Genomic DNA, 26,713 nt, shown 5'->3' with positions numbered 1-26,713 from the left:
AGATCAGTGACACCCCAATCTTGCTCCGGCTGAGTGGGTAAGCATCACACCCATCCCTGCTGTGTGGGTATATCTGCAGGGAATATTACCTACCCTCCATACTAACCTGGTATAATACCCATGAGGCTTTGCAGGGCCTGATTGTAAGCTGCATCCCTCTGTGCCTGTGTCCTTGGCGGTCGTGGCTGTGTGCGTAGGGCCCCTCCAGGCCATATCGCTTGTTGTAGTAAGCGCAGATATAACGCCCATCGCTGCATACAGGTGAAATTGTCCACCTGAACTTCCAGCCATCTGCAGGGACAAGCAGAAACCCCCTTTATATTCAAAATAAGGTGACACATTCCTTGTTCTGGTTACATAATGAATGTAATAGGAAATGTACAAATCCTAGAGGCCTGTCATTCATTCTAATAGCAATCCTGAGGGCTGATTCACATCATGTCCGCACATGAATCACACAGGAAGGTGCTGTGCGTTCCTGTGTGATTCACATGCAGCTCTGGGCGATGCAATTTCAGCCCATTCATTTTGAATTAACTAAAATCACACCACACACCAAAAAGGTATGATCACATTTTACAAAAATACCATATGATCTGGGGCAGGGACACACACAGTGTTTGCCACCTGCGTTCAGGGTGTCATTAGCTTTCTATTGACACCCACTGCAGATTGGAAATGGAGTGTACTTTGCGTGCGGTCTGAATTGCACAGGAACATCCAGTGCGTCTCTGCGATTCATGTGCAAGCATAGTGTGAACCGGCCCTTTAAGATCATATGTTCAACTTCAGCATCAGGCAGGATAATGTTTCCAGTGACACCATTAAGCCTCTTCTGGCAAAAGTCCTTTCCAATGACAATCTGGTAGAATGTCTGGAAGCGGGTGAATTTGGAGCTTTACCTCAATACCCTACCTTGGTCTTAATTGACAAACTATGGTATAAAGCTAAGCTTCAATGTAACTACTCCGGTTTCACCCCTTCCACTCTTCGGAGACTGCGAGGATTTGCTAACTAGTCACCGGTGGATATTAAATATATACCTCATCTATGCCAAGGCCAGTTACTGAAAGACTTCCAGACTTTGCAGGTGGAGTTTGGCCTGTCCAATAACTATTTCTTTCAATATTTTCAACTTAGGCACGCCATCTATACACAGTCTAAACTTTCCACTTGGTTGCTTGCTAAGCCCACAGTTCTCATTCAGACTACGACCTCATCCTCTAGACTACATGGGTCCCTTATACAATAGGTCTCTAAAGTACTGTCTCTGAACTGTAGAACACAATGGGCTGCTGATTTAGGGACGATCTCTGATGAGGAATGGTCCACAATATGACATAATGAACTTAACGTTTCTCCATCACCAGCCCAAAAGCTTATACAGCATTTTAAGATTCACTGCTCCTACCGCACTCCTCAAAGATTACATACATGGCACAGGAGAGACTCCCTCCTTTGCCCCACCTGTGAAATAGAGAACGGCTCCCTCCTCCATATGTTGTGGAAGTGCCCCAAATTGACAAGGTATTGGACATCCATTGTTGAAACAATCAATTTATTTTGGAACCTCGCCCTCCCTAAATTGCAGTCCTCTGTGTGACATTTATTACCCAGAAGCTCAAAGGTGGTTATCTCCCACTCCCCCCTCTCATATGGCATGGATTAAGGCTGTTAATGACACCTTGTTTAGAGAGAAATGAGTCTATCAACATAGGGGATGCCCAAAGAAATGTAAAACATTTGGAATACATAGCTGGGCACCCCTGGTCTAGCACCACTCCGACTAGTCAGGGACAGAATACTAAGTTTGGGAATTTCTTCTGGTTTGGTATGATAATGTTCCCTGTCCTTTCATTATACCTGAACGCCCGATCGGTGTGCAACAAGCTTACCGCCATCCACGACCTCTTTGTTTCCCGCTCCCTCAACCTCCTGGCGATTACAGAAACCTGGATCCAGCCCACTGACTCTACCTCCCCTGCTGCACTCTCCTACGGCGGTCTCACCTGGACCCACTCACCCAGGCCCAACGGTCGTAAAGGTGGTGGGGTTGGCCTGCTCCTGTCACCGCTGAGCACCTTCCGAGTCCTCCCAAACTCCCCCTCCCTATCCTTCTCCTCCTTCGAGGCCCACTGCGTCCGACTATTCTCCCCAACCCCCCTAAAGATTGCTGTGATATACCGGCCTCCTGGATCCATACCCCGCTTCCTGGAAGACTTCTCCTCCTGGCTACCCTTCTTCCTCTCCTCTGAGCTACCCACTATCATCCTTGGGGATTTCAACATCCCTGTCAACCTCGACAACCCGGACACAGCCCGTCTCCTCCACTTAACCTCCTCCTTTGCACTTGCACAGTGCATACAATCCACCACCCACTCCGACGGTAATATCCTTGATCTTGTCTTCTCCAACCGCTGCGCTCCCCACAACCTCACTAACACCTCCTTCCCTCTCTCTGACCACAACCTGATTACCTTCTCTATCTCCTCATCCTCCAATGCCTACCCCTCCAAATGTCACACTACTACCAGCCGTAACCTCCGCAACCTTAACCCTGCCTCCCTCCACTCCGCAGTTGATCAACTCCATGACCGCATCCTCCCCCTGTCCTGCCCCGACTTGGCTATGACCGCCTACAACAATGCGCTGTCAACAGCCCTTGACTCACTAGCGCCTTTAACCACACGCAACATCAGACCCCGACCGCTCCAGCCCTGGCAGACTGATCACACCAAAACCCTCAAACGACACAGTCGTGCCCTGGAGCGACTATGGCGCAAAACCAAATCCCAACAAGCCTTCACCCGATACAAATCTGCCTTCCACACCTACACCTCCTCCCTCCATACTGCCAAACAAGCCTACTTCCTGACCCTCATCAAGGCCCTCTCCTCCAATCCTCGCCGACTCTTCTCCACCTTCAACTCTCTACTCTCGCCACCCCCACCTCCACCCAGCACCTCACTCACTGCCCTTGAGATTGCCAATCACTTCAAAAACAAGATTGACACAATTCGCAAGGACATTGCCGCAACTCACACGCCTTCTCAACCCGTCCCCTCTCACACAGCTACCCCCTCATCCCCCCTCCCCCTCGACATAACCCACAGGGACTTCGTCGCTGCTCAAACTCCCTCCAACCCCCTTCCCCCTCACTCAGCTACCCCCTCTACACCCCTCTCCCACGGCCCCACCACTGCTCTGACCTCCTCTCCCACCCCACCCTACATTCCTCATACTGAAGCTCCCCCAACACTCCGCACCTTTGACCTTACTACCATCGAAGAAGTCTCCAAGATCCTCTCTGATGCCCGCCTCACCACCTGCCCCCTTGACCCTATCCCCTCACAACTCCTACAACCTCCCTCCCCCTCCATCCTACGCTCCCTCACTTACATCTTCAATCTCTCCCTCTCCTCCGGCACTTTCCCTTCCCCTCTGAAACATGCACACATCACCCCCATACTTAAAAAGCCCTCCCTGGACCCCAATGACCCGAACAACCTCAGACCCATCTCCCTGCTCCCATTTACATCTAAACTCCTCGAGCGCCTAGTCTACACCCGCCTATGCTCTCACCTCAACGACAACAACCTCCTCGATCCCCTACAGTCCGGCTTCCGTCCCCTACACTCCACCGAAACTGCCTTACTCAAACTCTCCAACGACCTGCTAACCGCCAAAGCTAATGGCCACTATTCAGTGCTCCTACTCCTTGACCTCTCTGCGGCCTTCGACACAGTCGACCACCCCCTCCTCCTCAAAAAACTACACTCCCTCGGCCTCAGAGATTCTGCTCTCTCCTGGCTCTCATCCTACCTGTCACAACGCTCTTTCAGCGTTACCTATAATGCCACCACCTCCCTCTCACTCCCCCTCTCTGTTGGGGTCCCTCAAGGCTCTGTCCTCGGGCCCCTTCTCTTCTCTATCTACACCTCCTCCCTTGGCCAACTCATACACTCTCACGGCTTCAACTACCACCTCTATGCCGACGACACACAAATCTATCTCTCAACCCCCCACCTCACCCCCTCGGTCTCCACCCGAATCACACACCTGTTGAGCGACATATCAGACTGGATGTCGCTCCACTTCCTTAAACTGAACCTCTCCAAAACCGAGTTTCTTGTCTTCCCTCCAGCCCGGACACCACCCCCCATTGACTTCTCCATCATGTCCAACAACGCCACCATCAATCCCGCCCCGCAGGCCAGAGTACTTGGTGTCATTTTGGACTCCAACCTATCCTTCCAGCCCCAAGTCCACTCTTTAACAAACTCGTGCAGACTCCACCTCCGCAACATCGCCAAAATCCGCACGTTCCTAACTCCAGAAACCACTAAACAGCTCATCCACTCCCTCATCATATCACGACTCGACTACTGCAACTCCCTCCTCACTGGCCTGCCTCGCCGCTGGCTATCCCCGCTTCAGTCCATCCTGAATACGGCTGCCAGACTCATTCACCTTTCCAACCGCTCCGTTTCCGCCACCCCCCTCTGCCAATCCCTCCACTGGCTTCCGATTGCGCAACGGATCAAATTCAAAATCCTAACGCTGACGTACAAAGCTGTCCACCATACTGCCCCGAACTACATCTCTGACCTAATATCCAAGTACCGCCCAACACGCACACTCCGCTCCTCACAAGACCTCCTTCTCTCTAGTTCCCTGGTCTCCTCCTCCCATGCCCGCCTCCAGGACTTCTCCAGGGTGTCACCCATCCTCTGGAACTCCCTGCCCCAACCCATCAGATTATCACCTACTCTCCTCTCCTTTAGGCGCACCCTGAAAACCCATCTCTTCAGGGAAGCCTACCCCGCCCCCTGCTAACTTGCCGACCTCCTCCACTCTTCCTACCACTCCATCCCCCACAGCTATCTCCTCCTGTGCCACCATCCCCTCCCTCCTAGATTGTAAGCTTGAAAGAGCAGGGCCCTCGATACCCTCATGTTTTGCATTGTATTGGTATTGTTCTGTCACATGTTCTGTCCCCCTTTATAATGTACAGCGCTGAGCGAACTATTGGCGCTTTATAAATACTGTATAATAATAATAATAATAATAGTATATTGCCAATTGAACAGATGTACCTATACATAGTCAAAAGTCATCATTGACCATACCCCAAACTCACATTTTTCACCTAGTAAGACATCAGAAGTGAATGGGGGCAGCTCATATATCAAGTCTACCTATTTGAAATTGAAGACATAGTTTATTCAATGCAACTGGACATGTCATGGCAGCTTGTTCACCAAAATTTTGTTTTGTTTAAAGTGTTTTTCTGTTTTTTTTTGCTGAATTTTTATGTCTTACGGTCTATAATCGTGTTATACTGAGCACACCTATGTGCTTTCAGATTTCTACACCATCTGGAAGCAGGATATTGGGTTGCAATCTCTGTACATATGATTTCTTTTTAAAGGTCCTGCCCCACAGGGCGATCATGCCTAATAGTGTATTGATTTCACATTGGTGTTTCTGTACGAACAAGTGTGAGTATGTGTAGACATAATTCTCAATAAAAAAGGATCAGATTTAAAAAAAAAAAAAAAAGATTATATGTGCATTTAACTTATTTTATGCATGTTATTTACCTTAAAAAAGTAGATATCTAAAAGCCCCTGTTGGGCACAACCATCTTGGAAGTGATGTCAGCAGTTCCAGCCAACTCAGATCTGTCACTCAAGTGACACTCTATAGTATTCCCCTTTTTTACTCCTCCCCCCATCAGCTACATATTTGTTTATGGAAACAAAAAATGCTGCAAGTAAGCATATAAGATACTTGTGATTTGTGTGCCTTTACCTTCCATTGTGAGGTGAGAGGGTCTCTTTAACCCGGGACCACCCTATGTCCACTCACATCTCATGGTAATGATCTGTCCTGCGGCACCATCTTGTGGTGAAAATGTGAATGACAATTATGAGATGAACAAAGCAATGTGCAGAATGATGGAACCTGGAGTGAGCGGCCAGATTTTCTTTTCACACATGGAGAATGTGACTGTGGAAACCACAGCGGGAAGCTTTAGAAAGCTGCAGACGTCAGTCAGGTGGGATCTCACCTTTGGATGAGGCTTCCGCACAGCAGATGGGTCACTTTTTGCATGTTGTCTGTGCACAGCCAGCTCCACTGTTCCCTCATCACCAGCCATAGAACTTCCAGCGCCACTGCAGAGATACTGCCATCCAGACCTGTACAATACACCGGACATATTCATCACACAAGGAGAATTAAATGCCACCAAGTGATAGTATTTAAAGCAAAGCTGTCATTAGCATGAGCTGTGTAAACTTAAGTTGAAGCATGACAATGCCTGGTGACTCTGGCTGTCTTAAGCTGACCATAGATGGATCGACATTCGGCTGTTTTAGCAGGGACCACAGAATGCCGATCCAAGTGTGTCCATGCCTGTTTGACAGAAACTGATTGTTGGATCGACTTCTGTCAAAACAGGCTTGTTGGAAAACTTTTCTCAATTAGCCATCTGCAGCTGCTGCTCAGTGTATCGGACAGTGGAGAGCCCTGCTGTCTGAATACAGTGTCCCAGCAGGGAGAATTCCTCCATCCACCTTGCTTGTGTCGTAGGAGGAAGAGGTTCTTTTTTTTCCATTCAGCCTGCTGACTGATTGGAAAAAAAAAAAGGGTAATCTATGGTCACCTTAACTTTTCGGTTCAGCAGGTGAAACAATTTTCTTTCCTTCCAGCACAGATGGAAGGAAGGAAAATTGCTTGATTCCCCCATCAACACAGTCATGTGTTGATGGGGGAATCACTCTTTCAACGCTATTGTATTCTGCCTTCCCTGCTGGCAGAACACTATGATCACTTCTGGTGGCTATAGCTGCTGGCATTGTTCGCATGCTAACAATCCGATAAGCTGGTTGTACTGAAGTTGATTAATGGACTGACTTCAGTACAACCAGCCTGCCCATGGATGGATAGAACCTTGGCCAGTCACTGCTGAACTGGCCAAGATTCCATCCATCCATTGCCAGCTTTAGTTAACAATCATGATTATGACAGCTTTGTTTTGAAGAGGTTCTCAATGGAAGAATTAAAGTTGACCTAAACTGAGCAATAAAGTTGACTTTTGGACTAAAATGTATTTACCAGAGCTCCTGCTATGCTCTAAATTGCACACAGGTCCCTAGTGTGATCTTCTTGTAATAAAATCCAGCCGTGATTGTAAGGCAGCTGACACACAGACATCAGCACCATACTGTATAGTGCCCATCAGTTTTCGTCCTGGTTGTGTGGCCCCTTAGACATCCTGAGATCTGAGCATGTGCAGATTTCTTATAGTATGAACTGAGCGCACTGAAATATCAGTCTGTTGCATGTAAATAAACAGTCCACATTCTGGCATTGCCGGGACTATGGTGAGAAGTGTGTATGGACAGTATCCAGGACTGGAACAGAAGAAACTTGGGAGAAGAAATCCAGTGCTGGAAGTAACTGACCTCAAGCATTGATTGAGCTGAAAGTGATATGTGAGGTTACAGTTCCACGTTAAACTCTTCCAGTGATTGGTACTGAAGGACAATAACCAGCTCATTAACATCTCCAGCAGGGCAGCGTGAGATCTGAGCTCTTATTGGCCACACTGAGGCAGATGGGCTATTAGGTGGAGGTGCTGCCACAGATACCTAATCCATTCTAGAAGTATCTATGGCGGCTTCTCATCTACTAACCATTCCTTCTGAGCATAGTGTAAGATACCCGTTCTCACATTTTACACATCACCTTTCCTGTGGATGGTATTGAAGTCAGGGATGTAGATCACTGAACGGCGCACCTCTCTGGGTGCAAACATTAAAACGCTTCTAAATAGGGAATAAATACAGACTAACGTGTTCTCTGCACTGTGTATCATACACCATTGCCATGTTATTTCCATAAAATCTTTTCACCTTTTTTCCATCCTTTATGATATCACAGTGCTCCTGCAGCTTCTTCTTGCCTATAAATCACCCCAGCACAGGCTGTACATCATTGCCCCAGGCTGACGTCTTGGTAACAACAGTGGACCATATCTGCTTAATGTGTGTGGGCACAGCAACTTGTATTTTCCATCAGTTGAATGAATGACAGGGTGACAACTCAGGAGCTCATTTGGGAGTCCAGGACAGGGCATTGTCATCCTGTCACAGGAAGTGCATGAACAAGGACCTTCATGGCAGGATGACCAGAGTTTATATTAATGAAAGCTGCAGATTTGCAAAGACTGAAAATAACGTTTGACAGAAGAGTAAAAGTAGTAAATCTTATTTAATATATTTTTTAGATCTGGATTAGAGCTACATTAAGGGCTCCTTCACACCAGGGTGGTCTGTTGCAGTACTTTCATGTGTGGAACCAAAAATCACACACGCTGCATTTATGCTTGAGTTGCAATGCAGGTGCATCAGGTACCATTCATGCGGGTATTTCACCATGCTGCAAATCCCAGCGGCAGGAATCTACGGATTGGGATTGAACGCCAAGTGTGGTTAGCAGTGGCCACTAAGCCCATACACTGTAAAGACAGGCTATTGGCAGCTCAAGCTATTTCCGCCTGCTTGCACAGCCAGTGATCACTGCAGGTGATTGCTGCTGAACACACTTTGTTATCTGCATGAAGCTATCAATACATTCCTGCCGCTGGAATTCACAGCATGTCAAAATGCCCACATGGATGGAGCTTTAGGGGGCCATTTACAATGAATTGCAGCGCACCTATGCACATAACCTTCCTCTCCATGTGTTACCACTAGGCAGTGCTGGGAATGGGCCCCTATCTAGTCCAGGCTGCAAACAAGCCTATCCAGCCCTCTACCCGAAGGCCAAGTTTAGAAGTGCAGTTGGGGGGGCTGAGCTGCATTTTTAGCACCCCATACTATCCCTATTCAGTGTTTATATGCCACAATTGCAATACCTCGCACCTGCAGCAAAAACTGCCCACATGTTGCTTGCCTTGTGATGAACACAACCCATTCAATCAAAAGTGGAAGAGCCCTGATGTCCCCCAACCATGTACAATGCATGTGGTTGTGACACATTTGTTCGACAGACAGTGAGAAGTTGTCACAATGCCTCCCCTCATTGCCTGTCAATAACCTTTGAAAAGCATTCTGAACATGGATTGCTTTTCAGAGGAGTGGTGAGTTTCTACACACATCTAAATCTACCCTCAATCTTCACGCCTGTCATTGCCTGCCAATTAAGTACATCAGTAGATGGGTTTACTGATAACCAAAACATTTCCTTCATGGAAGTACAAAGGTTGTATGTAGTACTTCCTGTCCTGCCAGGACATTGTATAGAGAATCACAGTGTGTAACACTGGAAAGGTTTTACTCAAAAATGTAATCAGAAAAGGGGGAGAAGGAATTAATCAAGAAAAGAAAAATACAAGCAGCTTTAATGTAGGCCCAGCATATCTGAAGAAACTACTGGAATCAATTCCACAACTCCATTACCGGAGCAGAAAAGCGCCCCTTCCCAGAATGCAGCTGAATTCATACAGTGCACAGCCTTCTCCCCATCAGCTCCAACTGTGAACCTTCCTTCCCCCTCCATCCCTGGAGATGCTGAATAGCAGACCAGAGACCCTCCTATTTATTCTGGCATGGCTTGTTACCATATTCATCAAACAAGCTGACATTTGTCATGCTGTGTACGGAGCTTCAAGTCCTTGGAGGGAGAGCAATATAAAACCTCTATGTAAAGTCCTCTGCTCATCTATAATACAGCTATGTGTGCTGCCTTTAGCAGGCTGCCAACAGGTCTCAGCATTTTGTACAATCTCAGATTCATAGAACAACCCTAATAATGGTTTGCTGCTTCTATGAATATATGAAATATGGGCCACACAGCTCCTGCTTTATACAGATCATTCTTAGAAATGGGTCTTAAAATGTCATTTTTGCTGACTGGCATATCTCACCTTCCTCTTCCATTCTGCAGCTTTTTCCCTTTTTCCCTGACTGAGCAGTATAAGAGATATACATACATATATATATATATATACACACACACACACGTGTGTGTGTGTAACCAAAAATCGCACACGCTGCATTTATGCATATATATACACACACATATATATATATATATACACATACACATACATATACACATATACACACACACACACATATATATATACACACATATATACATACACACATATATACATACACAGTGAGGAACAGAAGTATTTGAACACCCGCCAATTTTGCAAGTTCTCCTACTTAGAAATCATGGAGGGGTCTGAAATTCACATTGTAGGTGCATTCCCACTCTGAGAGACAGAATTTAAAAAACAAATTCAGGAAATCACATTGTATGATTTTTAAAGAATTTATTTGTCTTGCACTGCTGAACATAAGTATTTGAACACCTAAGAAACAGCAGGAATTCTGGCTCTCAAAGACCTGTTACTGTGCCTTTAAAAAGTCCACCTCTACTCCACTCATTAATCTAACTTAGTAGCACCTGTCTGAGCTCTTTAAAGACACCTGTCCACCCCACAGTCAGTCAGACACCAACTACTACCATGGGGAAGACCAAAGAGCTGTCAAAAGACACCAGACACAAAATTGTGGACCTCCACAAGGCTGGAAAGGGCTATGGGGCAATTGCCAAGCAGCTTGGTGAAAATAGATCAACTGTTGGAGCAATTGTTAGAAAATGGAAGAGGCTAAAGATGACTGTCTCTCTCGGACTGGGGCTCCATGCAAGATCTCACCTCGTGGGGTATCACTGATGATAAGATAGGTGAGGAATCAGCCCAGAACTACAAGGGAGGAGCTGGTCAATGACATGAAGAGAGCTGGGACCACAGTTTCAAAGGTCACTGTCGGTAGAACACTACGCCGTCATGGTTTCAAATCATGCATTGCACGGAAGGTTCCCCTGATCAAGTCATCACATGTTCAGGCCCGTTTGAAGTTTGCCAATGACCATCCGGATGATCCAGAGGAGGCATGGGAGAAAGTCATGTGGTCAGATGAGACCAAAGTAGAACTTTTTGGTCTAAACTTCACTCGTCGTGTTTGGAGGAAAAAGAAGGATGAGTTGCATCCCAAGAACACCATCCCTACTGTGAAGCATGGGGGTGGTAACATCATGCTTTGGGGGTGCTTTTCTGTGAAGGGGACTGGACAACTGCACTGTATTAAGGAGACGATGAATGGGGCCATTTATTGTGAGATTTTGAGCAACAACCTCCTTCCCTCAGTCAGAGCATTGAAGATGGGTCGTGGCTGGGTCTTCCAACATGACAACGACCCAAAGCACACAGCCAGGATAACCAAGGAGTGGCTCCATAAGAAGCATATCAAGGTTCTGGAGTGGCGTAGCCAGTCTCCAGACCTAAATCCAATAGAACATCTTTGGAGGGAGCTGAAACTTCATGTTGCTCAGCGACAGCCCCGAAACCTGACAGATCTAGAGGAGACCTGTGTGGAGGAGTGGGCCAAAATCCCTGTTGCAGTGTGTGCAAATCTGGTCAAGAACTACAGGAAACGTTTGACCCCTGTAATTGCAAACAAAGGCTTCTGTACCAAATATTAACACTGATTTTCTCAGGTGTTCAAATACTTATGTTCACCAGTGCAAGACAAATAAATTCTTAAAAAAAAAAATTATACAACGTGATTTCCTGAATTTTTTTTTTAATTCTGTCTCTCAGAGTGGGAATGCATCTACAATGTGAATTTCATACCCCTCCATGATTTCTAAGTGGGAGAACTTGCAAAATCGCAGGGTGTTCAAATACTTCTGTTCCTCACTGTATATACATACACACATATTACACACACAAACACAGTTAGGTCCATATATATTTGGACACAGGCACGATTTTCATACTTTTGGATCTGTATGCCACCAGAATATATCCAAACGAAACAATCCAAATGAATTTGAAGTGCAGACTTTCAGCTTTAATTCAAGGGGTTGAACATAAATATCAAGTACACATTTTAGGAATTGCAACTATTTTTATACACAGTCCCTCCATTTTCAGGGGCTCAAATGTAATTGGACAAATTAATATAATTATAAATAAAATGTTAATTTTTAATATTTTTTGTTGAGAATCCTTTACTGGCAATGACTGCCTGAAGTCTGGAACCCATGGACATGACCTAAGACTGGGTTTCCTCCTTTCTGATGCTTTGCCAGGCTCTAACTGCAGTTGTCTTCAGTTGTTCTTTGATTGTGGGTCTTTCTGCCTTTAGTTATACCTTCAGCAAGTGAAATGCATGCTCAATTGGGTTGGGATCAGGTGACTGACTTGGTCATTACAGAATATTCTACTTCTTTCCCTTCAAAAGCTCCTGGGTTGCTTCTGCAGTGTGTTTTGGATCATTGTCCATCTACCGTCCAATCAACTTTGCTGCATTTGGCTGAATCTGGGCTGACAGTATATCAGTAAACACAGAAGACAGAAGCAGCCGGATGAATTCTGCAGTCACATCATCAATAAACACCAATGACCCAGTGCCACTGGAAGCCATGCATGCCCATATCATCACACTGCCTCCATGTTTTACAGATAACGTTGTGTGCTTTGGATCATGAGCTGTTCCAAGCCTTCTCCACACTTTTTTCTTCCCGCCATTCTGATACAGCTTAATCTTAGTTTCATCCGTCCAAAGAATGCTTTTCCAGAACTGGTCTGGCTTTTTTAGATGTTTTTTTGGCAAAGTCTAATCTGGCTTTTCTATTCTTCAGGCTTTTGAATGGTTTGCACCTTGTGGTGAACCCTCTGTATTTGCTCTCGTGAAGTCTTCTCTTGAATTTAGACTTTGACAATGATACGCCCACCTCCTGGAGAGTGTCCGTCACTTGTCTGGATGTTGTGAATTGTTTTTTTTTTTTTTTTTTACCATAGAGAGGATCTTGCGATCATCCACCAGTGTTGTCTTCTGTGGACGTCCATGCCTTTTTTATGTTGCTGAACTCCCCAGTGCGTTCTTCATTCCTCAGAATGTACCAAACTGTTGACTTGGCAACTCCTAATTTTGCTGCTATCTCTATGATGAATTTGTTTTGTTTTTGAAGCCTTATAATGGCCTGTTTCACTTGCATGGACAGCTCCTTTGAATGCATGATGTAGGGTCACAGCAATAGATTCCAAATGCAAATACCACACTTAGAATCAACTCCAGAACTTTCACCTGCTTAATTGATGAAGAAATAACAAAGCAGTAGCCCACACCTGGCCATGAAACAGCTTTTTATTCAATTGTCCAACTACTTTTGGTCCCTTGAAAAAAGGGGGATGGCTACTCTTAAGAGCTGTAATTCCTAAACCCTTCCTCCAATTTAGATGTACATACCCTCAAATTAAACCTGAGAGTGCGCAGTTTCAGCCCATATCCATTATATAACTATAGCTTCAATATGGTTTGGTAAATACCTAAAAAAACCAAAAAATCTAAAATTGTGCCCGTGTCCAAAAATATATGGACCTGATATATACATACACACACACACATACATTATATATGTATATATATATACATATATACATATATACATACATACATACATACACACACACATATACACACACACATATATATACACACACATACATATATATACACATATATATATATATACAGTGGGGATCGAAAGTTTGGGCACCCCAGCTAAAAATTTGTATTAATGTGCATAAAGAAGCCAAGAAAAGATGGAAAAATCTCCAAAAGGCATCAAATTACAGATTAGACATTCTTATAATATGTCAACAAAAGTTAGATTTTATTTCCATCATTTACACTTTCAAAATAACAGACAAAAAAATGGTGTCTGCAAAAGTTTGGGCACCCTGCAGAATTTATAGCATGCATTGCCCCCTTTGCCAAGCTGAGACCTGCCAGTGTCATGGATTGTTCTCAGTCATCGTCTGGGAAGACCAGGTGATGTCAATCTCAAAGGTTTTAAATGCCCAGACTCATCTGACCTTGCCCCAACAATCAGCACCATGGGTTCTTCTAAGCAGTTGTCTAGAAAACTGAAACTGAAAATAGTTGATGCTCACAAAGCTGGAGAAGGCTATAAGAAGATAGCAAAGCGTTTTCAGATGTCAATATCCTCTGTTCAGAATGTAATTAAGAAATGGCAGTCATCAGGAACAGTGGAAGTTAAAGCAAGATCTGGAAGACCAAGAAAAATATCAGACAGAACAGCTCGCAGGATTGTGAGAAAAACAATTCAAAACCCACATTTGACTGCACGATCCCTCCAGAAAGATCTGGCAGACACTGGAGTTGTGGTACACTATTCCACTATAAAGAGATACTTGTACAAATATGGTCTTCATGGAAGAGTCATCAGAAGAAAACCTCTTCTACGTCCTCACCACAAAAATCATCGTTTGAACTTTGCAAATTAACATATAGACAAGCCTGAGTCATTTTGGAAACAAGTTCTGTGGACCGATGAGGTTAAAATTGAACTTTTTGGCCGGAATGAGCAAAGGTACGTTTGGAGAAGAAGGGGCACAGAATTTAATGAAAAGAACCTCTGCCCAACTGTTAAGCATGGGGTTGGATCAATCATGCTTTGGGGTTGTGTTGCAGCCAGTGGCACAGGGAACATCTCACGAGTAGAAGGAAAAATGGATTCAATAAAATTTCAGCAAATTTTGGATGGTAACTTGATGCCATCTGTGAAAAAGCTGAAGTTAAAGAGAGTATGGTTTTTACAAATGGATAATGATCCTAAACACACCTCAAAATCCACGGGGGATTACATCAAGAGGTGTAAACTGAAGGTTTTGCCATGGCCTTCAGAATCTCCTGACCTCAACATAATTGAAAATCTACGGATAGACCTTAAAAGAGCAGTGCGTGACAGACAGCCCAGAAATCTCAAAGAACTGGAAGACTTTTGTAAGGAAGAATGGGCAAAGATACCTCAAACAAGAATTGAAAGACTCTTGGCTGGCTACAAAAAGCGTTTACAAGCTGTGATACTTGCCAAAGGGGGCAGTACAAGATATTAACTCTGCAGGGTGCCCAAACTTTTGCAGACGCCATTTTTTTGTTTTCTGTTATTTTGAAAGTGTAAATGATGGAAATAAAATCTAACTTTTGTTGACATATTATACGAATGTCTAATCTGTAATTTGATGCCTTTTGGAGATTTTTCCATCTTTCCTTGGCTTCTTTATGCACATTAATAGAAATTTTTAGCTGGGGTGCCCAAACTTTCGATCCCCACTGTATATATACACATATACACACACACAGTTGTGTTCAAAATAATAGCAGTCAGACATCACTAACCTGATCAATCACTGTTTTTGGTAGAAATTAGATTTCTACATGGCAAATAATTTACTAGCAGGTGTAGTAGAGTAATAGAAATCCAACAGACCCAACAGTCATGACATGCATGCTGCTGATTCTGTGCAATTAAATCACTAATTGAAAGGGGCATGTTCAAAATAATAGCAGTGTGGAGTTCTATTAGTGAGGTCATTCATTCTTTGAAAAACAATTATTGCCCTTATTTAAGGAAGGGAGGCAGCAAATGTTGTACATGCTGGTTACAGTGCATTTCTCTCTGAAATTCTGAGGAAAATGGGTCGCTCCAGACATTGTTCAGAAGAACAGTGTACCTTGATTAAAAAGTTGATTGGAGAGGGGAAAACATATAAAGAAGTGCAGAAAATGATAGGCTGCTCAGCTAAAATGATTGAAAACGTTTTAAAATGGCAACCAAAACCTGAAAGACGTGGAAGAAAGCGAAAAACTACCATTCGAAAGGATAGAAGAATAGCCAAAATGGCAAGGACTCAGCCAACAATCAGCTCCAGGAAGATCAAAGAAGGTCTAAAGTTACCTGCGAGTACTGTTACAATTAGAAGACGCCTATGTGAAGCCAAGCTATCTGCAAGAAGCCCCCGCAAAGTCCCACTGTTGAAAAAAAAGACATGTGCTGAAGAGGTTACAACTTGCCAAAGAGCACATTGACTGGCCTAAAGAGAAATGGCGCAACATTTTGTGGACTGATGAAAGTAAGATTGTTCTTTTTGGGTCTAGTGGCCGGAGACAGTTTGTCAGACGACCCCCAAACACTGAATTCAAGCCACAGCACACTGTGAAGACAGTGAAGCATGGTGGTGCAAGCATCATGATATGGGGATTTTTCTCATACTACGGTGTTGGGTCTATTTATCGCATACCAGGGATCATGGATCAGTTTGAATACATCAGAATACTTGAAGAGGTCATGCTGCCTTATGCTGAAGAGGAAATGCCCTTGAAATGGGTGTTCCAACAAGACAACGACCCCAAACACACCAGTAAACGTGTAACATCTTGGTTCCAGACCAACAAGATTGACGTTATGGAGTGGCCAGCCCAATCCCCGGATCTTAATCCAATAGAAAACTTGTGGGGTGACATCAAAAATGCAGTTTCTGAGGCAAAACCAAGAAATAGAGAAGAACTGTGGAATGTAGTCCAATCATCCTGGGCTGGAATACCTGATCACAGGTGCCAGAAGTTGGTTGACTCCATGCAACACAGATGTACAGCAGTTCTCAGAAACAGTGCTTATACAACGAAATATTCATTAAGTGATTCAAAGGAAAGCAAAATCTTCAAACATTTTTCAGTTTATATAGTGAATGTTTGAGTTTGTAAAGAAGAATACAAACACTGCTATTTTTTTGAACAGTCTAATATTCACTTTTCTTCAATTTTTTTAGAGGAACAACACAAATTTGATCTATTTTTCTTCATGTTTTGATCTGGAATAGAATGTGTAGTGTTCCCAATGCATTTGTGTGTATGGAAATAAAAGCTATTAGAAGGATTTGGAGCTTTATTCACTTTTTTCAACACACTGCTATTATTTTGAACACAACTGTATATATATATATTTACACACACACACACACACACAGCATATACCATATATACCTTTATATATGTCATTCCCTCCATTAGACCCCATTCTGCTTTCTTTCTTTCTTACCTGCTGCTTTTGCATTTAGGGTGAAGGGCAGTTGTTGTGAGCCAGATGTGGCTGACCTTTCCAGAGAGGCAGAAATCTCATTCAGGATCTTTTCCTGCTTCTGGACGAAAGACTCCATGCCGCCCAATGAGAGAACATCAGACACCTGAACAGGAGGATAGGAATCAGTACAGGTGGTGCCTGGGGTCCACAACTTATATGACTTATTACACCATATCCCTCTTCATCACTAACACCCAACAATTCCCTATCCATACCATTTTATATCATTTTCCTACAGCAGAAAGGCATGTTATAAATGTCAGTATTGCTTTAATGGGAAGAAATTTGCAGTTATAGATGGATTATCCCTTTAGCCGCATGGAGTATTAAATAGTTACATAGTTGGTAAGGTTGACAAAGACACCTGTCCATCCAGTTCAATGTGTGAGTGTGTTCATGTGACTACATTTTCAATATCCTTTTATATTGTTTTCGCTAAGAAACATTTTGTTTTATAGTTTTTGGAAATTATCTACACTTCTCGCTGACACCACCAACTGTCAAAGGGTGTTCCACATCCTTACTGCTCTAACAGTAAAGAACCCCTTACATAGGCTACCCACTTCCTTACCGTGTGATAGCTGAATGATGGCTACAGCGCGGTCGTCCAGTTCTGAGAGGGCGTCATATGACATCCTCCCAGAACACGCCCCTCAGCAGCGCGCACTCGTCGCTGTTTATGATCACTGTGTCCTTTGTACACAGATGATCACATGACATGGTAAAAGGCCAATCATGGCGGCCTTTTACCACATGATCAGCTGTATCTAATCACAGCTGACCATCATGTAAATACCAGTACTGCCAGTTATCGGCAGTACTTTCCACAAGCTGTCACACCATGAGGAAAGTACTGCCGATAACTTGCAACTGTCAAAGAAGACATCTGCACTGATTATCAGTGCAGCCCCAAAAGTGCCCAACAGTGCTGCCCATCAGTGCCCAGCAGTGATGCCTATCATTGCCGCCTCATCAGTGCCACCCCATCAGTGCAGCCTATCAGTGCCACCCCATCAGTTCTGCCTATCAGTGCAGCTTCATCAACGCACATCAGTGAAGTAGAAAAATTACATGTTCGCTAAATTTTGTACTAGAAACAAAGAAAACCTTTTTTTTAAAAAAAAATTTCCCCTCTATTTTTGTTTATAGTGCAAAAAAAACTTTGGTAAATACCACCAAAGCTCTATTTGTGTGAAAAAAATGATAAAAATATCATATGGGTACAGTGTTATATGACCACACAATTGTCATTCAAAGTGCGACAGCGCTGAAAGCTGAAAATTGTCCTGGGCAGGGAGGGGGTAAAAGTGCCCAGTAGGCAAGTGGTTAAGATAGAACCACTTCTCTTGAAAGCAAACATCAAATCATTTTCTCCCAATGATACAGTCCTTGTTTAAAGATTTGTATATTGCTATCAAATCCTCTCTTAAGCGTCTTTCTAGTCTTTCCTCATAAAATAGCATGACCAGGGTTTTTTTTCTCAAGTGGAAACACGGTGATACGCAGTCCTGGCATCTTCAGCACTAAATGTATGTACTGGCAAGGGGTGCTTGGGCATGCTGGAGGGTCTATTGTCACTGGGGAAGTGTAGTGTTGGTCAAGGGGTCTTATGTTGCTGGGGGAGGTCTATTATTGTTGGGGTGATTTACTGTTACAGGAGAGGTCTAGTGTTTGTGGCTGCTGGAGGATCTACTGTTTCTGATGGGGTATATCTACTGATGCTGGTGTAGGATCTACTGTTGTTGAGGTGGACCCATTGTTGCAGGTGGAGGATCAGTTGTTGCTGGGGGGATTGATTGTTGCTAGAACTATCTATTGTTGCTGGAGGGTCTATTGTTGCTGGCTGCATGGGGATCTATTTTACTGCCTTCCTAGTTATCATTACCCAATTCTACTTTAGATTGTACGCTCCTTGAGGGTCAGGGACTGATGTGAATGTACAATATATATATGTAAAGAGCTGCGTAAATAGACGACGCTATAGAAGTACCTAAAATAAATAATAAATAATATTTTCTTTCCTTAATAAGCTTTCATCTGCATTTTTAAAACATGTAATGTATGGAATAGAATGTAAAGGATCAACCCCATTAGATGAAAACTAAACAGTGAAATCAAGGTTAAACCTCTATGACTCTAGTGGTGAGATTTTCTCAGGTTAAAATATCTAACAATACAAAAGGTCTCCATACCTAATGATGGTTGAGATGCCTAGTAAAAACGGCCATCTAGTTTGGAAGTTCATTTAAGATCTGAATTGAACAAGAACATACAGCCAACACATTGCAGGGGACAGGCACCCCTTTTTATGTGCTATTAGTTAGAGGAAGAAGAAAAATAATTTGTGTGTCTATAAAAAGTATAAAAAAAATTAAATGTATGAAATACACACTGAAGAAAGGAGAAGAAATGGATCTACCAGATCCATACTCAACATGGCAAACTATGCGCAGTTCCCAGCATCCCTGTTGTATCTTTAGTTTATTTGAGAATATGCGGAATGCAACAAAGCAGGAGGAGGGGGATTCCATGGTGTGTATCTGCAGGGTCAGGACTGTGGATGGAAATTTGGCATTTCTGTATTGAATGACCTTTTAAAAATGCACGTATGGATGTTTTCATGACATTTTTATGCAATTTTGGGGCCTTTGAAATGCAAAAAGGAAATCATCTAAACAAGACAGCAGAATGAAAATTAGAACGGAATTAACACTTTAATTTTCAGTTTTGTAATTCTGTTCAGGGCCAAGACTGGAGCAGAAGTGCGGTTACTCTGTACACAGATCGGTGTGTGGTGTCAGCTCAATGTGCTCAGATGGTGTTGGAAGGCTGTCATCTTCCTGCTGCAGGTTACAACAAACAGGTATCACAGCTGACTGCTATCAGCAACGCCAACACTGCTCCCTTCAAACACTTACAGAAAGTCTGTACAGGACCAGTCCATACATATTTACAGAGGCCCTTTCACCCCCCTCCCGCCCACATTGGAGAAATCTTCTCTGTCATCCTAATCACCTTTTTTAAAAATAACAGTAAAAAAGTCATTAAAACTGCAGCATTTATTTAATAAAGCACTGACTCTATTCAGTTCCGTTCAGGCCGTGGTGACATAGTCAGTGTCTTCCCGGGAAGCCTGTATCACCAGAGGATGCATGCAAATCTCAGTATAAAATAACAAAATCTCCCAAGACTTCAATTGTACATGCATAGAAATGATTATGTAGGTTTTACTGCCATCTTTGTGCATGTACAAATGAAATCTTGTTACATCGGCAAAAGTTCACCATCACATTCCTGAGATCTGCCTGCAGCCTCTGGTGATTCTGTTGGAAGACCAGTGCCCAAACTGAAGGCCTGTAAAAAAAAATAAAAAGTTAAAAAAATAATAAAAATAAATAAATAAATACAAAAAATTGTGTATTAACAAAAATAAAACATTATTGATATCAGTGGCAGAAGTACCAGGGTCACAAAGGTCACACTAGCGCCTGGACCCTGGTGTTCTGCCACAGAGGGGGGCCCCAGCTGGGGGTCAGGGGGGCCCTTTATTGTTGCTTGCACTGGGACACTGAAGATTCTAGTTATGCCTCTATCTCCATTAAAATAAATTCCCAGAAAAGTTTTGGCATAGGTGACTGAAAAGTCCTTATAAAGTGCTGTACAGAATATATCTTCACCTTAGAAGTAATATGAGGAAACAAGCTCCTGGAGCGGTTTCATATATGTAATGTCCTATGTGGTCTCACCGTGCTGCCCTCCCGGACGGAGTACAGGATTTTCTCCTGGACGTCACATGAGCTCAGGACCGGAGCGATTTTACTGGATGGGAAACGCAGACGAGACCTGACAACAAACAGAGATTGTTACTGAGACACTACTGCTATTGATTACATACATGACTCCCCTAACTTAAAAGATCATCCTTGAAACACAAAAAAATCCTTCCTGACAGGATATCAGATTACCTGTGAATTTCATACAGCCGTGACTGTGTAGGCAGCACAAAGATTTAAAGTGAATCTGTCCAATCCATCAGCCAATAACTTTTAATCAATCCTGGAGAAGGATTCCCACTGACAATGTAAGCATCAGAGAAGGGTCCATAGGGATTTTTAGCTTCCCCAAGTGCTAGGTTTGGTTTACAGACAATTTATACCAGTGGTTGTCGACATATGAGCTAAAGGGAGCCTCAGATGCGGCCCTGACATCACAGAGGGCCAGAATGTAGAACTTAGAGGAAATGAGGGTCAGAGAGTGTGGACATGGCCATTTTTGGCTGGGGATATGCTGCGGAAGACGAAATGAAGTTTGAAACATGATATGAGGATAGTAGAGATCAGTGCTAATACCTTAATCAATATTCTCACTACAAACTGCTGTAGATCCGAGGGCCACGCATCATGTACCAAAGGGCCACATGCAGCCCTCAAACTGCAGGTTCAGCACCAGGGATTTATAGTCTTTAAAAAGGGTTTTTAGCTAAGTATGTGAAAACTACTTTCTAAGTATAAGGTAGCTTGTGTTGAACATGTACATAGGATGGGGGGGGGGGGATCATATATGCTCCATATACTGTATATGCCAGTTTTGCCTCAGGATCACAAAGGCTTTTTCTTTTTGATCCAAGCTTCTTGCATCCACTCCTTCCTCATCAGTGCTGCGTGATGTTATTATTTTGTTGATTGCTAGCAGGAAAATAATTTTTTTTTATCATAAGATTTGTATAAAATTTGCTTTTACCAAAAAACCTACCTGCTCATTTTAAAGCCCAACTCCAAAAAAATTGAAAATGATCCCTTGCGGTGGAGCTGCACCCACACTGCGAGGGTTAAAGGATAAGTTCATCTTTTTAAAAAAAATAATAAAATCACTTTTTTGCAGGTAAGAAAAAGAAAAAAAAAAAACAGAATTTTTTTTTCTTAGGATCTTGTAAACCCGTGATCAGCAGATCATGTGTGCAATGTTCTACAAGCTGTCTGCCACAATGGAAGATGGTAGTTGTAGTTCATTCATTCACAGAACTTTGTGAATGAATGACACGGCCCTGTGGGAGGAGGTCTGCAAGCCCGTGCTATTGTTGAATTGTGACAGCGGATGCAGGGAGAAGATCCCCCATCCATTATCACAATGGGGGATTGGGTCAGGGTGGCGACAGGTAATTTAGTAATATGTTACATGTTACACCCTTAATATGGTTGTAACATGGAACATGTTACTAAAGGTGAACCTATCCTTTAACTGCTTGTTTTGGGACAAAGAAAATAAACTACTCCACTGCTGGTCCATACTGATAAACTGGTCCCCACAACTTCTTCTAAATCATGCTCCAGCAGTCTAAGGTCCTGACAACATCAAAACCAAAAGCAGGGGTCTCCATTATACTCTTGGTAATACTAATGGGTCCTATTACAGATGACGTATACCAACTTACAAGGTCTTCTTTGCCTCATAGGATATTTATTGTATGGTATCTCATTTCATGCCTTTATGTGATTTAATAAATACTGTGATGGTTCTTCAGTCTCATATTTGCTCCAATCTCAAAAATCTTAAAGTGGTTCTTCACTTTGACTGAAAAAAATTAAAAGTCAGCAGATACAAATGCTGTTGATGCTGATTTAAAAAAAAAAAAAAAAAGAGAAAAAAGACACTTACCTGTCCAGGGATCCAGCACCGTGCTCACCTGAGATGGTTCTTCACTGGTCTTTGGGTTCCGATGTTTAGTGTGGGAAGCAGACTCCTTGTGGCTTCACAGCCTTCTTCCCATTGCGCATGCACGAGCTACACTGTGTGTATGGTCTCACAGCCTTCTGAAACCTGGGATGTGTCCCAGAAGATTGCGGGCGGGAGGGGGGTTCCAAATGTTTGGTGGAATTGCTGAGGTGATCCCACTGGAAGCGGGAGCAGATACTTACCAAAACTAGCGTGGAGGAGTATCATCTGACAGGGGAGCAAAGGATCAGGTAAGTCAAATCGCAAAAAACCTCTGCCGTAGACTAAACAAGCAGTAAACTCTTGCAGCCCCACTGCAGGGGATGATTTTTACGTTTCCCGGAGTTGGGCTTTAAAAGTTTATTTCCCCTTCAAGTGCATCCAAACTGCTGCATGGAGGTGTACATCATAGCACTTAAAACAAATGTACCTACTGTTATGTATATTTGAAATGTGATGTGCTAATGACTCCTACAGCTAATTCTACAAGCTGATGTACTTTGTGCCAGAATACGTGCGCCCATAATGCCACACAGGGCAGTACTGTGGGATGGCTGGGATGAGTCTCCTCCAGCAGAGGGCACTGCCAGCACACAAATGTCTGTACGCTGCACACAAATGTACTTTCTAAATTCTGCACGTACGTGATTTTTTTCTCTCTTTATTAGTTTTAAGTAAAGTATGAAGATCAAGGACTTTACTGGGAGCTCTCATTTCCACTGAATAATGGGCAGATAATGGACAATAAGAGGCATTTAATGTGGAGAATATTCAGTATAATTATATCCTGCTCTTGGGGGAGATCTCTGATGGGGGGTACAGTCTCTGATGGGGGTGCTGCTTCAGATTGAGTGCGGCTTTGAACGAGTGCATAGAAGAAGCAGTTAAACGCACCAGTTGAACTAAAGCAGGAGAACTCAAGCAGCAGGAAGACACAACAACAGCAAGAAGCTCTACTGCATGCTGGAAGACTGCAAGCAAATACCCTGGGAAACCTCTTACATGCCTGAGTCCCACTCCGTGTACCTTTATATAATACACCCCTCTTCTCCCTATCATATTACTATCCTCTGTTCCCAAATCTCATTTCTTTACCCCTCTGCTCCACCCCACAACCTGTACATCTCCCCCTCACTGCTATCATCTCCCTACTATTGCTCTCTTCACCTCCCCAAAATGCCTCTTCCACTCCTCCTTCTCATTTTCCTCTCCTCCGTTCCCAAAATCCATTCACTATATCCCTCTGCCCCTCCCAAACAATTGTATATTGTGTCCTCACTGCTTCCTTCTCCCCTCTATGGCACCCACCACCTCCTCCTATTACTCCGCTCACCTACTGACCCCAACACCACCACTAGTAGTTTCTCACGCTCCTGCACATCCCGCTCCCATGCCACCTTTCTCACCCTTCTCCTCCTCCTAGCCGCAGGGGACATCTCCCCGAATCCTGGCCCTCCACCTCCCTCACCCGCTCAACACCCTCCCGCCTCCACGTCCTACTGCAACCCCCACAACTTAGTATCTGTCCCCCTGCTCCCTAAAATCTCCCCCCCGTTTTCATGTGCACTCCTGAATGCCCGTTCGGTGTGCAACAAGCTTACCGCCATCCACGACCTCTTTGTTTCCCGCTCCCTCAACCTCCTAGCGATCACAGAAACCTGGATCCAGCCCACTGACTCTACCTCCCCTGCTGCATTCTCCTATGGAGGTCTCACCTGGACCCACTCACCCAGGCCTAACGGTCGTAAAGGTGGTGGGGTTGGTCTGCTCCTGTCACCGCAGAGCACCTTCCGAGTCCTCCCAAACCCCCCCTCCCTATCCTTCTCCTCCTTCGAGGCCCACTGCGTCCGACTATTCTCCCCAACCCCCCTGAAGATTGCTGTGATATACCGGCCTCCTGGATCTATACCCCGCTTCCTGGATGACTTCTCCTCCTGGCTACCCTTCTTCCTCTCCTCTGAGCTACTCACCATCATCCTTGGGGATTTCAACATCCCTGTCAACCTCGACAACCCAGACACAGCCCGTCTCCTCCACCTAACCTCCTCCTTTGCACTTGCACAGTGCATACAATCCACCACCCACTCTGACGGAAATATCCTGGACCTTGTCTTCTCCAACCGCTGCGCTCCCCACAACATCACTAACACCCCCTTCCCTCTCTCTGACCACAACCTGATCACCTTCTCTATCTCCTCGTACTCCAACGCCTACCCCTCCAAATGTCACACTACTACCAGCCGTAGCCTCCGCAACCTTAACCCTGCCTCCCTCCACTCTGCAGCTGACCAACTCCACAACCGCATCCTCCCCCTGTCCTGCCCCAACTTGGCTTTGACCGCCTACAACAATGCGCTCTCAACAGCCCTTGACTCACTAGCGCCTTTAACCACACGCAACATCAGACCCCGACCGCTCCAGCCCTGGCAGACTGATCACACCAAAACCCTCAAACGACAAAGTCGTGCCCTGGAGCGACTATGGCGCAAAACCAAATCCCAACAAGCCTTCACCCGCTATAAATCTGCCTTCCGCACCTACACCTCCTCCCTCCATGCTGCCAAACAGGCCTACTTCTTGACCCTCATCAAGGCCCTCTCCTCCAATCCTCGCCGACTCTTCTCTGCCTTCAACTCTCTACTCTCTCCACCCCCACCTCCACCCAGCACCTCACTCACTGCCCTTGAGATTGCCAATCACTTCAAAAACAAGATTGACACAATTCACAAGAACATTGCCGCAACTCACACGCCCTCTCAACCCGTCCCCTCTCACACAGCTACCCCCTCATCACCCCTCTCCCACGGCCCCACCACTGCTCTGACCTCCTCTTCCACCCCACCCTACATTCCTCATACTGAAGCTCCCCCCACACTCCGCACCTTTGACCTTACTACCATCGAGGAAGTCTCCAAGATCCTCTCTGATGCCCGCCTCACCACCTGCCCCCTCGACCCTATCCCCTCACAACTCCTACGACCTTCCTCCTCCTCCATCCTACGCTCCCTCACCCACATCTTCAATCTCTCCCTCTCCTCAGGCACTTTCCCCTCCCCTCTGAAACATGCACACATCACCCCCATACTTAAAAAGCCCTCCCTGGACCCCAATGACCCGAACAACCTCAGACCCATCTCCCTGCTCCCATTTACATCTAAACTCCTCGAGCGCCTAGTCTACACCCGCCTATGCTCTCACCTCAACGACAACAACCTCCTCGATCCCCTACAGTCCGGCTTCCGTCCCCTACACTCCACCGAAACTGCCTTACTCAAACTCTCCAACGACCTGCTAACCGCCAAAGCTAATGGCCACTATTCAGTGCTCCTACTCCTTGACCTCTCTTCGACCACCAGTCGACCACCCCCTCCTCCTCAAAAAACTACACTCCCTCGGCCTCAGAGATTCTGCTCTCTCCTGGCTCTCATCCTACCTGTCACAACGCTCCTTCAGCGTTACCTATAATGCTACCACCTCCCCCTCACTCCCCCTCTCTGTTGGGGTCCCTCAAGGCTCTGTCCTCGGGCCCCTTCTCTTCTCCATCTATACCTCCTCCCTTGGCCAACTCATACACTCTCACGGCTTCAACTACCACCTCTATGCCACCACTCTGTCAGTGTAATCTGCAGAACCAAGCTGTCAGTTTGACAGCCCAGCACTGCACAGTGCACAAGATGTCATGGGTGCTGTGGAGGCAGGAGAAGCTCTTCTCAACACGGCACCCAAAGCAGGTGCCTCTCCTGCCTCGGCTTATCCCAGTTCTGTATATAGGTTACATTTACTGTCTAAAACAGTGTTTCTCAACCTTTTTCCACTCAAGGCACCCTTTAAAATTATGGAAAATTTCGAGGCACCCCATTCTAAAATGTTAGAAAGTCAACTAGTATTTTTGCACATTGCAGTAGCATCCAGACATGTAACATTAGAGGTGATTTATTCTTTGAAAGCTAATACACTTTAGCCC

The 26,713-nt window shown here is 44.6% G+C and overlaps 1 protein-coding gene across 2 annotated transcripts in view; it reads right to left on the bottom strand.

Moving 5' to 3' along the window:
- SNX19 (sorting nexin 19) overlaps nucleotides 1-26,713 on the bottom strand; it is a 52,334-nt gene that overhangs the window by 2,699 nt on the left and 22,922 nt on the right. The window contains exons 7-10 of one of the 2 annotated variants that reach the window (XM_089660071.1): nucleotides 20,784-20,880; nucleotides 16,996-17,140; nucleotides 6,074-6,203; nucleotides 107-291 (exon numbers count right to left, since the gene is read on the bottom strand). In XM_089660071.1, the coding sequence (XP_089516197.1) occupies nucleotides 107-291; nucleotides 6,074-6,203; nucleotides 16,996-17,140; nucleotides 20,784-20,880 (557 nt within the window). Of the gene's footprint in view, nucleotides 1-106; nucleotides 292-6,073; nucleotides 6,204-16,995; nucleotides 17,141-19,726; nucleotides 19,881-20,783; nucleotides 20,881-26,713 lie in introns of those variants that run through there. The other variant, XM_089660072.1, reaches the window with a different exon arrangement.

This window comes from Staurois parvus, unplaced genomic scaffold (genome assembly GCF_062004578.1).
Source record: "Staurois parvus isolate SC_StPar_1 unplaced genomic scaffold, SC_StPar_1.0 ptg001200l, whole genome shotgun sequence".
Taxonomy (NCBI): domain Eukaryota; kingdom Metazoa; phylum Chordata; class Amphibia; order Anura; family Ranidae; genus Staurois; species Staurois parvus.
This window is presented reverse-complemented; position numbering and strand designations above follow the sequence as displayed.